The sequence below is a fragment of the Thamnophis sirtalis genome, unplaced genomic scaffold (genome assembly GCF_051295495.1).
Source record: "Thamnophis sirtalis isolate CommonGarterSnake01/CBP01778 unplaced genomic scaffold, rThaSir2_p1.2 scaffold_13, whole genome shotgun sequence".
NCBI classification, from domain to species: Eukaryota; Metazoa; Chordata; class Lepidosauria; order Squamata; family Natricidae; genus Thamnophis; species Thamnophis sirtalis.
The window spans coordinates 234,832-246,282 of record NW_028261393.1 but is presented as its reverse complement, the minus strand read 5'-3'; the positions used below and the strand labels follow the sequence as shown (position 1 = coordinate 246,282).

Sequence of the window (11,451 nt, the reverse complement as noted above, 5' to 3'; positions counted from 1 at the left end):
AAAGGTCGTGGGGTGGGGCTCCGCTGCCAGTGCTCACCATCAAGTTGCTGAAGATGTCGAAGGCGTACTCCCTCTCCAGAGCCATGTCCATCCGCAGCATCGCTTGGGACAGCTCGTGCGCAAGGGCCAGGGAGGCTGGGACCACTGGGAGAGAGGGGGGAAGCTGGGAGGTCAGCAGGGCTGCCTCTCGATGAGGGGATGTCAGCTCGAGGCCAAGCCTGGTGCACGTGTAGGATTACCCCCACTCCCCGAAGAGGGAGTCCCTCCGCTGCCCTTCCTCACCTCGCTCTCTTGGCAAAGGAGCTTCAGGCAGGGCTTGGGGGCAGCCCCGCTTCTCGGCCTCTTTCTCATAGCTTTCCAGGCCCTTTTTCTGGAAGAGGAGAGGAATGGGGCAGCCAGGAGGAGGGCCAGGCCGGGACCAGGTGCGCAGAGCTACCTGCCAAAGCCCAAGCGGCCCCTCCCCCTCCCCCCCACCCTTTGCCCGTGAGCTGCTGCCCTCCACCCCAGAGCCTGGAGGGCTCCGGGTTGCCTCCTGCTGGGTCCAATGCTCTTCAAGGGCAGGACTCGGCCTTCAGCCCACCAGGGGAGCCCACCCACCGAGCTCCCCCCTTGCCAATCTAATGGATGCAACCTAACGGTTGACAAGAGCCACCCTAACCTTCCCCGGCCAGAGTTTCTGGTGCTCCTATTTCACCCAACCCCCCCCCCTGGCAATCTGGCAGCTTCAAGTGGGGGGGGGGCAGGATTTGGGGATTTCCTCCTCCACACTGTCACAGGAGCCCAGGTGCAAAGAGGCTGGGAGATGCCTCCAAGGCAGCCCCACAGGGGGGGGGGAGGAGGAGGAGGAGGAGGCATTAAAGGTGTGCTGGCCATCTTCCCTTCCTTGGCCAGCTGGATTCTTGCCAGGGCCCCCCCTGCGGCCCCAGTCTTGGGTTGAGTTCCCCCAGGATTGATTCCTGAGAGCACCCTAATAATGTCCAGCTCTGAAGCTTCGGCCTGTCCTCCCTCCCTCCCTCCCTCCCCACAGCTCCCCTCTGGAGGGCCAGGAGTGGCTCACCTTCCCAGAGGCTTTTTCGGTGCTCCGCCCTTCATTGCTCTTGCTTTTCAAAGGCTCCCTTTTCTCCTCCACCTGAAACAGAGCAGCAGCAGCAGCCTTGCTGAAGGAGGGGGGGTGGGGTGGGGGTCATTTAAAGGAGCACACAGCCTTCCTCCTGGGTGCAGCCTCCGCAGCCGGCAGGCTTTCCGTTGGCATCTCCAGAGGGGCTGGGAGGGGGCTGGGGAGTCCTTGCTCCCAAGTGACTGAGGGGCTGCCTCTGCTCCCCCCCCCACCCCGTTTGAGGGACCCAGGTGAGCAGGGGGTTCTTTGCAGCTCAGACAGAGGAGCTAGAGTGGAGTTACTGTTTGCAAGGGGGGGTCCAAAGAACGGCTCCCTGATTGCCAGAACTGGCAGTGGGCAGCTTTGTTGAAAACTCACGGCCACAGGCCCTCCCTTAGTGAGAGGACACCAATGACCCCCCCTCCCTCCCTCTGCTGCCCGACCCCCAACAGCCCAGGGGACTCACTTACTCGGCTTACAGTCTGCCCCACAAAGGAGGCCCCTACCGAGAGAACGGCTCTTTGCAGCAGCAGCAGCGTCCAGGGCCTCCCCTCAGGGCCCGCCATGGCCTTTGCCCCAACGCCCACGAGGAGGGAGGGAGCGGAGAGCGCCAGAGGGTTCCCAGCTTGGCTAAATTAGGGCTCATTAGCAGGAGCCACCAATGAGCGGAGCAGAGGGACATTCGGACGTCCCACAGTAACGTAGAATAGACTATTGCAGGATGTGATTTCAGGTCACTTTTCAGAACCGATGGCAGAACAGGAGGGAAAGTTACACCGAGAATTCCTGGAGGCCAATTCCGAGAGGTGGGGCAGGGGGGGGGCCGTTGCCTGCGGCTCAAAGGGTGGAGGGAGGATGGTGGGCGCCTCTTCCTTGGCAGCTGGGCGGCTATTGAGTGGCGCTGGAATAGCCCCCATTTAAAGGAGGGGGCTTAAATTGGGAAGATTTGAAGGAAGAGGGGGGGGCTTTGCTGAAATCCCTGGGGAAAAAGCTCTTCCTTGTGAAAGGGGGGCACGGGGCCTTCCTCCAATGACCAAGGCTACCCGGGGTTTGAATTTGTAGATAATCAACTGAACAGGAGCTTGGATGTTGCTTTAAAATTGTAAAGTATTTTAATAAAGGTTAAAAAAAGACCCCCACATAACCAAGAAATAAAATCTTTTATTGCTTGTACCGTACAAATGTGAAGGTGGAGGAAGGCAATTCTGTGGTTTACCAAAAAGGGGGGGAAGCCTTTCCAGTTGTTGTGCTTATCAGCCACATTTACAAAAACACTCCAGCAAACTTTATTTTACAACGGAACTCGGGATCTCTGTCGGCCGAGGGCCAGGGGGGCTGCCGATTCCCAGCAGTGGGGCGGAAAACGCCCCACAACAGAGCGGAGCTTCACTCTAACCTAACAGGGGCAACATTAAATTAGTAAATCTGAATTAGAACTACAGCAAACGTGAAAAACTTTCCTTTCCCCAAAGACCCCAAGCGTCACAGAGATCCCCCCCCCCCAGCCCTACAAGTTCAGCAGGGCACAAGACGTCGTCCCCAGGAAGCCGAACCCCAGTTTGAGGCACCTCCTGGGTTGATCGGTTCTGGGCAGGCCCAAAAGGCTCACGGAGGCTCGGAGGCTGCCGGCACTTCGGGTCTGCTGAAAGGAAGGCCACTTGGGGGGTCTGGAGCAGCCAGGGCTCCCCCCCCCACCCTCAGGAGTGCCCAATGGGAGCCACCCTCAAGGCAAGCAGGCGGCACCAGGGGCAGCCGGCCAGGAGTCCTGGAAGCCGCGTTCACTGAGGGAGCCCCCGCACCCTCCCTCTGACGTGACACGGGGCCCCCCAGGGCATCGGGGGCTGCTTGGGGCCTTCGCCCAGTGGAATCGGGCCACTGCCACTGGAGTTGAGGCACGGGAGGCCAGGCAGGGCTGCCATGGATGTTTGCAGCCAGGTTTTGTACAAAGAAGACTCGCGGTGGAGCCCAGAGCAATGGTGGAATTGGCAGGAGTCCCTGGCACAGGCGGCTCCCCCAAACCCAGGAGGCGGCACGGGAACCCAAGCTCTGCTGTGGCCGACAGGAGTCAGAGCAAAGGGGAGCTCAGGGGCGCTTGCGATCCTCCAGCCCACCAGGTGGCGTCCTCGGGTACCTGCCCGAGGGGCGACATAGGTGGGCAGGAGGGACCCCTCTGGCCTGCCAGTTACACAGCTGGAGCAGCCCCTTTCCCTGAAGGCCTCCCACTCTTTGCACGGGGGGGGGGGAGATGGTGGGGCTGGGGCTGCAGGAAGCTCACCCCACCTTCTGGCCATGCTTGCTAGGGGACCACAACCGCCTCTAGCAACACGGGGGAGGGGCTCTGCTTGGGGGGCTTCTGGGCCCTCTGCAGCAACTCAGCTGAGCGCTCTCTGTGCCCAGCCTGGCCTGTGCCTTCCCTTCTCAGGCCACACAGGGCTGGGGTAGCAAACCTCCTTCCCTCCCTCCCTCCCTCCCTCCCAGGGCAGGGCCCTGCAGCCATGGGGGAGGAGGCCTCTGCCCACAGGGCCAGAGACGGGAGAGGCAGGCAGGCATCTTCCACAGCTGAAAAGAGGGAAGGAAACGCTGTTGGGGCCAGGGAGCCCCTCCCTCCCCCTGGATCCCCAAGGGGAGCCCCCCCCCTTTCATGGGAGCCAATGGCCCGCTGGGCCCAATCACTCCAGCGAGGGCCATTGCTGGGCCATGCAAACAGCAGCTGGGACTGTCGGGGGGGGGGCAATGTCCTAAGTGGGGGCCAGGTCCCCGTTATTTGAAGGGCAGCTCAAAGTTCCTGTTAGCAGCAGCAGCAGCAGCAGCAGCCCCCCTGGAGGTGATGGGGAAGCCCACCAAAGGGCAGCAAGGCAGCAGTTGCCAGGCCACTGACCCCAAGAGACACCTGAGCGCTGGCCGGCCAGCCGGCCATTATCCCACAGAAACGGGGGTGGGGGGGATTTGGGGCTCTGCCCCTCTTAGCACAGCCTTGCAAGGCACAGTGCTCGGGTCCTCCGCCCTCTGGGGTCCAGGCTGCCATCCCACGCACGAGGCAGCGAACGGTGCTCCCTGCCCTTCCGCCAGCACAGCGGCCCTCAGCGGCCAGCCACACAGGCCAAAGCACCTTCCGTGTGAAACTCAGCGGTGGCCCAGAGCAAGGAGGGAGGATGCGGCACTGGGAGGGAGGGGGGCAGGGAGACATGGGCTGAAGTGAGCCAGCTGGTCCTGGCTGCAGGGGCCGACGGGGCCGGCTCTTCCGCTGGGCTCCAGACGTGGGCAGGTGGCATCAGCCCGGTCCTGGCTCTCTCCAGCAGGCGCTGCAGCCCTACTCCCGAATGCTGGCGGAGTAGGAGAACTGAGGGAAGTGGGTCCGCTGGTCGGCATCCAGGGGGTCCACGCAGTCATCTGTGGACAAGAGCAGCCCGCCCGGGGGCTTCCAGTGAAGCCAGAAGCAAAGAACTAGATGAGCCCCCCCCCCCTCCCGGCCTGCCAGTGCAAAGCCCCCTACTCACATCGGTCTGGTGGCGTAATGGTGATGGACTGGGCGGTGAACTCGTCATCGAAGTACCGTGTATCTATTTCGGACGTCACCTGGGGCTTGAAAGGGGGCAGGAGCTGGCGGGAGAGAGCCTGCTTAGTTCGCCTCGTGGGGGGGGGGGTCGTGCTGCAACTCCCCCTCCCCACCCAGGAGAGCCCCCCAAGGGGAGAAGCACCGCAGGGCCTACCTTCTTGTGAACCACGTCTTGCCAGTTAACGGCAGCAAAGAACCGATGCTCCATGACCTCCTTGGCGTCGGTGGGGCCGCCCCCAGCCTGGCAAGAAAAGGCCTGGTTAACTGCTTTGTGTGTGCGTGAGTGCGCCCACAGGTTCAGTCGGAGGGCAAATCCCGACTGAGGGAGAGCCGAGCCCTTTGGGGAAGGAATTCCTCAGGGTCAGGGTGGCAGCTCTCCCCCTCCCCGCCCACAGCTGCCCCCCCAAGGCTTCCTCACAGCATACTCTGCCCAGAGGAGGAGGGCACTCACATCATACGTGCAAACTACTATGCGCTAAGCGTTCATTTCATGCTGCATTCATGCCAACCACGGCTTGGCTTTTGACTCTGTTCGAGGGACCCCCTGCCCCTCCCCAAGATCCCACTCACGGCCCCCCCTGCTCTCCGGCACCTCCAGCCCCCCAGCCCTAGGAGCCCTGGCAGGTCGGCCCCCCTCTGCTTCCCAAGGCCTCGGGGGAGGGGGGCAGCCGGGACCTCCCACCTTTGCTTGGGGTCCTTCTTGAGCAGCCCGGCCAGCAGGGCCTTGGCTTCGGGGCTGAGGGTGCGTGGGAAGCGGATCTCCTCCAGGAGGATCAGCTCAAAGAGGCGCTCGTGGTCCTGGCTGTAGAAGGGCAGCCGGCCACACATCATCTCGTACATGACCACGCCCAGCCCCCACCAGTCCACGGCCCGCCCGTAATCGTTGTCCTCCAGCACCTGTGGGGCAAAGGGCAGGAGACGGGTGAGACACGCAGCGCTTGGCGGGGGGGGGGGGGGGGGCTGAAGGCCATCCCACATGCCGGCCTTGGCCCCGGAGGAGGAGGAGGAGGAGGTCCCGGACGCCCTGTGACTGGGCCAGGCTGAACCGCCCTTCCCGCCCTACCTCTGGGGCCAGGTACTCCGGTGTCCCACAGAAGGTCTTCATGGTGGCCCCATCGGAGATGCCTTCCTTGCAGAGTCCAAAGTCCGTGATCTTGATGTGTCCGTCTTTATCCAACATGAGGTTCTCCAGCTAAAAGGCACAAAGGCGGTTGGGCCCCAGCCGAGGGGAGCCCCTGCCCCCCACGCCCCGCACAGCTGACCCGGGGGCCACCCCTTTGGACCCTCATCTCCACCTTGATGTCTCGGTAGACAACGTCCCGCGAGTGGAGATACTCCAGGGCAGAAACTATCTCAGCCCCGTAGAAGCGGGCGCGCTCTTCCGTGAAGACGCGTTCTCGGGAGAGGTGGAAGAAGAGCTGGAAGGGAAGCGGATGGGTCAGGGGGAAGCGGCCAGGCAGGGAGGCCCAAAGGCCACTCCTGCTCCCAGAGAGAGAGAGTGGCAGCCACTCCCAGGAAGGGGCTCCGGGCGGACACCCACCTCTCCCCCGTTGGCGTACTCCATGACGAAGCAGAGCCGGTCGTTGGTCTGGAACGCGTATTTCAGGGCCTAGAAAGGGGGGCAGAGATTTCCCTCAGAGGCGGATGGCATCTCCCTCCCTGCCCACCAGGGCCCTGCGCTCCGACTAAAATCAACCCCAGGCTTGGCACCCAACCCTCCTCCTCCTCCTCCTCCTCTTCCGCCTTCTGATGCCACCTGGTGGGAAGGGGGCGGGGGAGACGAGGAGGGTGCTTCAGAGGCTCCTTCGCCTGGCGCCTCGGTGTGGAACTGAGCCGGCCTCCCCTGGGCCCTTGGGGCAGGACCCCCGGGCGCCCCCTCGACTCAGCCCAGAAGCACTTCCGACTAGCAGGGGAGGATCCCAAAGCCCCCCTGGACGTACCGTGAGAAAGGGGTGCCTGGTGTTCTGCAGCACTCGGCTCTCTGTGACGGTGTGGGCCACTTCATCCTTGGGAGGGAGAAGAGCCTCCTCACCCAGTGCGCCTGGCAAACCCCTGCCCTTCACCCCCAAGCGCCCCCAGGCGGCCCCCCCTGGCTCCGGGGAAACGGGAGGAGTGGCGGCCCTTCCCAGGGCCACACGGCTGAAACAGGCAGCGCTCCTGGGCCGCCAGGCTAACTTCCCTGTGTGCGCTTGGGGGGCTGGGGGCCCTTTGGTCTGATCCATTCTCCCCTTGGGTGGCTTGAGAGGAAGGGGGCTTCCCAGAATCCAATTCTCTGAGAGCTCCTTTCTCTCTCCCTCTCGCCAGGCTCAGAAAGGCCCCCCCCACTCCAAAGTGCCTCCCCACCCCCAGATTTTCTGAGGAAGGACCCCCGGGGGGGAGGGGGGGTTGTCCTCTGAAGGAGAGGCGGGGGAATTCCAGCCTAGGAGAATCCTGCAGGTCTTGAGATGGCTTGGATCAGTTCAGAGCAGGACCTCCCTAAACGCCTTCCCCTGGCCGCTAAGCCTTGGACGCCCCCCCCCCCTCTGCCCTGTTCTTGGGCAGCAGCCCTCTGGCTGGTCCCCCAAGGCCGTCTGCTGCTGGCCTGGCCAAGCCTCCCCCCCCCCCCACCGAGGGGCCGGAGCGTCCGCCCACCTTGGCAATGATGACCTTTTTGCGCAGAATCTTCATGGCGTAGTAGCGGCCTGTGGCCTTTTCCCGTACGAGGATGACCTTCCCAAAAGTGCCCTTGCCCAGGAGCTTCAGGTAGTCGAAGTCACTCATGGTCTGGCAACAGAAGGCACAGCGGGGGGGGGGGGGGGGGAGAGTGGGTGCTCCTGGCCTGCCTGAGCCGTTCAGGGAAACCCCTGGAATCCCACGGCCGTCATTTGACCCCCCAAGTAGACACGATCAGCGGCCGCCTCCTTCCCGCAGACCCGCCTTGCTTACCGCCTTAGTTCTGGCCTTGGTCACTGCCACCTCCATTTCCTCGGCCCCCGGACTGTCGCTGGGGGAGCCACACTTGTACTCCATCCGGTCCTCCTCTTCCGCCTCCTGGTTCTTTAAGCTGTTGGCCACCGTCTGAATGGCCTCGATCCATTCTTCCCTGGGAAGACGCAAAGCAGTGCTCAGGGGGGGCCAGGAGCCTTCAGAAGCTGCCCAGGCAGGCAGGGGGCTCCGCTGCTGGGCAAGGGAGACGCCACCGTCAGGGAAGCTGGGCATCTCTGGTGCCAAAGACGAGCGGGGTCCAAGAGTCCGAGGTGGAACGACGTAGCAGGGTGGGAGAAGACCCCAAGCAGACCACCCACCACTCCCATCCGGCATCTGAAACGCAGCAGCTGCCCATGGCGGTCGAAAGGAGGCCTGTCCACTCACCTTTCCTCTGGAGAGTCCACGTGGAACGTCCGCTCGATCACCGTCGTCCACTGCAGGCAGCGGATGACGAAGGTGTTGGGGCGGGGGCGCTCGGCCTTCATCAGCTGGCATTCTGGGGGGGTGGGGGGGAGGAGGAGGAAAAGGACCCCAGGTTGGAGTCTCCCCAGGGAGCCTTCCCAGAGGCCCCCTCGGCGCCTGCCCTTCCGAGGGGGCTCCGGACTGGCCCAGTTCAGCCAGGGCGGCTTCCCCAGTGCAGAGAGGCAGAGGGGGAAGAGGGCAGTGCCAGGGTCGCTCAGACACCCAGGTCCCATGGCCAGGTGGGGGAAGGTCCTCCGCTAGCGTCCCTGGGGAGCAGCCCACCCGCCTTCTGCCAGGGGCCCTGGGCGACGCACCTGCCACGGAGAAGTTGTTCAAAGGGGGGGCGCTGTGGTCGGCCGCTTCGGGCTTCTCCTTGTAGCCGATGAAGGAGCCGTCGCTCTTGAGGAGGAAGTATCGGGGCCTCCAGGTTTTGATGTATTCCCCTGGAAAGGCCTCCGAGGGTTACCACCCAGGGGAACCCAGCCGCCCCCCCCCCAATGATCAAACAGGGTAGGCAGGCTTAGAGGGGCGACCCCATCCACGTTCCGCCCAACCCCCCTAAAAGGCCCCACCTGTGCAAAGGTTGGGAGAGGAAGAGGCCCCCTGAGGTCACCTAGCCAGAGCACCCGAGGGGTCTCTCCCATCAGCTGGAGAAAGAGCTGCTGGGGGAGGGGAGCCTCCTGGATTCTGCTCAGGGCAGCTCAGGCCAGGCCAGAGCTTTTTGGGGGGGGGGGCTGCTCTCCTCTCCAACCCCCCCCCCCCCGGTGGGAAAAGCAGGCCGAGGGTTGCCACAGCTGCCACCCCTCCAGGCCATGGCAGGACAAAAATAGCCCCCAGCTGCGGTCTATATTTGCCTGCCAGAAACCAGGACTGGACGAGGAGCAACGGCTTGTGCCAAGACGCCTCCGCTGGGTTCTTTTGAGTCCTGGACTGTTGGGTCCAGCCCCGTAGAGGCCATAGAGCCACCACTGTGGCAAAGGATGCAACCGCTGGGCCTTCCCTGGGCAGGAGGAAACGCAGCCCGGCGGCCAAGGGCCCCTCTGGGAAGGCTACCCAGGGCCTCCTCCGCTAGCTGCAGCCAAAGGAGCCCCCCGACTCTCCGGAGCAGCCCAAGGGAGGCCTCCATTGGGGGAGGAGCCCCGCTGGCAGCTCAGGGCCTCCGACGGGGCAGGCGGGACACCACTCACCTCGCTTGTGCAGCCATCCCTCCTTGATCACTGACACCTCGCTCATGTTGCTGCCGCCTCAGGGCACGGAGAGGGGCTGCTGCCTGCCAGGGGGGCCCACAGGCGGCCTGGCGACCTGCAGGGGAGAAGGGAGCAGCTGCCACTCTTAGATCTTGGGTGGGCACCCTGAAGCCCCCGCTGCCCACTCAGCACCGCAAACTCGACTTCCGAACCCTGTGAAATTCTCTACGGAGCCACCATCGACACCAGCCTGGCTCCCCCCAATCCTTCGTCTGCACTGGCCGGTGGCTAAGAAGACCCACGACCGACAGAAGGCCACAGGGGGTGCCCCACACGAGAGACTGTGCATGAGGAGCACCCTGGGGGAGGTGCTGGGGGAGAGATGTGGTAAAGCACCTGGAGTGCTGCGTAGACGTCTACGTGCTCCTGCGCTTATCCTCTGAGCAGCCACTTTCTGCCCTCTGCCTCCTGTGCCCTTCCCTGATGGCTACCGGAGGTGGGAAGGGAAAGCTTGTCTCCTCCTTGGCCCAACTGGAAGGCTCTCCGGAAGGACTGTTGGCGCTATAGAGGCCGAGAGGAGCAGGGACCTATGGGGTGTGTGTGTGTGTGTGTGTGTGTGTTGCAACACAGCTTTGGGGTCCATCGTGGAAGACTGGAAAGGAACGGAGCAGCCCTGGTCCTTTGGCCCCAGCCTCCCCTCCCACTGGCTCTGCTTCTGCTGGCAGCCAGAAAAAGAGCAGAGAGCAGAGCTGGCCTCCCTGGCCGAAGAAGAAGAAGCCGCCACCGCGTTTCCCTTTCTCCTCAAAGCTCGCAGGGAAGGTGGAGCCGTTGGCTGGAATCTGCCCAGGAAGCAAAGGGCCTTTCAAAGGGCAGAGGGCAGGGACCGGACCGGCATGGCGGCTCAGCATTACAACAAGCGCTAGGCTTTCCCACGGCACCTCTAGTTGCAAGTGACCTGGGGAAGCTGAAAGGACTCTGATCGCGGAGGGCAGGAGGGATACAGGACATGGACATGGGGGGGGGAGCCTTCCCCCTCCCTAGGAAGGAACTGAATGAAATGCACCCTCCGTGTAACTCAGGGCCCCAAGGAGCCCAAACGCCTTGGAAGTGGCCGTGGCCCCAAAGGCAACATCCACGCTCCAAGGCCACGTTCTGCTGCCCAAAGACGGAAGGGCTTGGAGTCAACGCAGCAGTCTTGCACCGGGAGGGGCTCTCCTGGAAGCGCCTCTCCCAGCAGATCATCAGAGCCGGGAGGCTGAGCGCGGGGAGCGCAGGGCTGGGCGGCTGCCGTCTGGCCCTCCGATTGACACTTAGGCTGCCAGGGATCCCTGGGAGGGAGCAGCACCGCCTCGCCCTCCGGCCAGGGAGAAGGGCGGATGCAGAGACCTCTGCGGGGGCACAAAAGGGAGGCTGGGGAAAGGGCTCCTCTGCTCCCTCTGCTCGGAACCAGCGCAGGCCCTGGGCGGGCAGGGCATCCCCCGCCTCTCGGCCGGAGGGCTCTGCTCGAGGGTCTCCCCCGACTCCCAAAGCGACCGGGCCTGGATCCCACCCTGATTGGACAAGCACCCACCGGGCAGCCTCTGTGGCCCTCCCAGTGGGGGAGCTCCAGGCTTCCCCCCTCCAGCCCCATCTGCCCCGGATCCCCCCCCCGGTTGGTGCAGCCCGAGAGCCCCAAGTCTCCCGGGAGCCTCCCAGCGCCAGCTCCGTCCCCGCCAACCCCCACTTTGCCGGCCTCCCTCCCGGGCAGCGCTGGGGACGAGCAGGAGGGCTCGGGGGCCGCCGCGGGAAGGCCGGGCGGCTCCATCAGCGGGAGGCCTGCGGAGCGCCTTCCGGGCCTCGACGGAGCCTTCGCCCTCCTGCGATGGCCGCCCCGCGCGGCGGATGGTGCGGCCGCCCTCCCTCCCAGAATGCCCCGCGCGCGGCGCTCTCGGCCAGCGGTGGGGCCCGCGGGCGTCGCCCCCGCCCCCCCCTTACCTGCCGCCGCTACCGGCGTCGCCGCGGGGCCATCCTCGGGGCTGCCGTCGCGTCAGGTCCGACGGCGCCCGCGCCCGGAAACCCCGCCTCCTCCCGGCCCGCACGCAGGAAGGGCGGCCGGGACGCGAGCAGGAACGACAACAACCCCGCCGCCAGCCAGCTTTTGCCGCTCTGCGCAGGCGCGCTCCCCGGGCCAGGCGGCTGCGCAA

The 11,451-nt window shown here is 64.4% G+C and overlaps 2 protein-coding genes across 3 annotated transcripts in view; one reads left to right on the top strand and one right to left on the bottom strand.

Moving 5' to 3' along the window:
- Nucleotides 1-1,161, top strand: part of LOC148042857 (spectrin beta chain, non-erythrocytic 4-like) — a 4,304-nt gene extending 3,143 nt beyond the window's left edge. Inside the window, exon 7 of the mRNA XM_087727928.1 lies at nt 1,111-1,161. Within this exon, the coding sequence (XP_087584054.1) occupies nt 1,111-1,161 (51 nt within the window). The remainder of the gene's footprint in view (nt 1-1,110) is intronic.
- A 2,412-nt stretch (nt 1,162-3,573) lies between these two features.
- LOC148042856 (RAC-beta serine/threonine-protein kinase-like) lies at nt 3,574-11,417 on the bottom strand. 2 transcript variants are annotated; one of them, XR_015698369.1, is made up of 14 exons: nt 11,243-11,417; nt 9,269-9,383; nt 8,396-8,524; nt 8,004-8,115; nt 7,578-7,734; nt 7,284-7,415; nt 6,593-6,658; nt 6,193-6,261; nt 5,948-6,070; nt 5,716-5,844; nt 5,335-5,549; nt 4,807-4,893; nt 4,594-4,696; nt 3,574-4,486 (listed from the first exon to the last, which is right to left on the bottom strand). XR_015698369.1 is itself a non-coding variant. In XM_087727904.1 (14 exons), exons 2-14 carry the CDS (start codon nt 9,312-9,314, stop codon nt 4,407-4,409), a joined length of 1,455 nt encoding a protein of 484 aa, XP_087584030.1. In that variant the 5' UTR covers nt 9,315-9,383; nt 11,243-11,417; the 3' UTR covers nt 3,574-4,406. The 2 variants fall into 2 exon arrangements, 1 of the variants encoding a protein (XP_087584030.1); XM_087727904.1 differs by having other exon boundaries at nt 5,328-5,549.
- Nucleotides 11,418-11,451: the final 34 nt, after the last annotated feature.

Excerpts from the sequence above, each read along its gene's own strand:
- LOC148042856 (XM_087727904.1), bottom strand. The coding sequence starts at position 9,314 with ATGAGCGAGGTGTCAGTGATCAAGGAGGGATGGCTGCACAAGCGAG. Across the intron at positions 8,525-9,268 it reads GGGATGGCTGCACAAGCGAG|GGGAATACATCAAAACCTGG; the intron begins GTGAGTGGTGTC and ends AGGCCTTTCCAG. Across the intron at positions 5,845-5,947 it reads TTGTCTACCGAGACATCAAG|CTGGAGAACCTCATGTTGGA; the intron begins GTGGAGATGAGG and ends TGTGCCTTTTAG.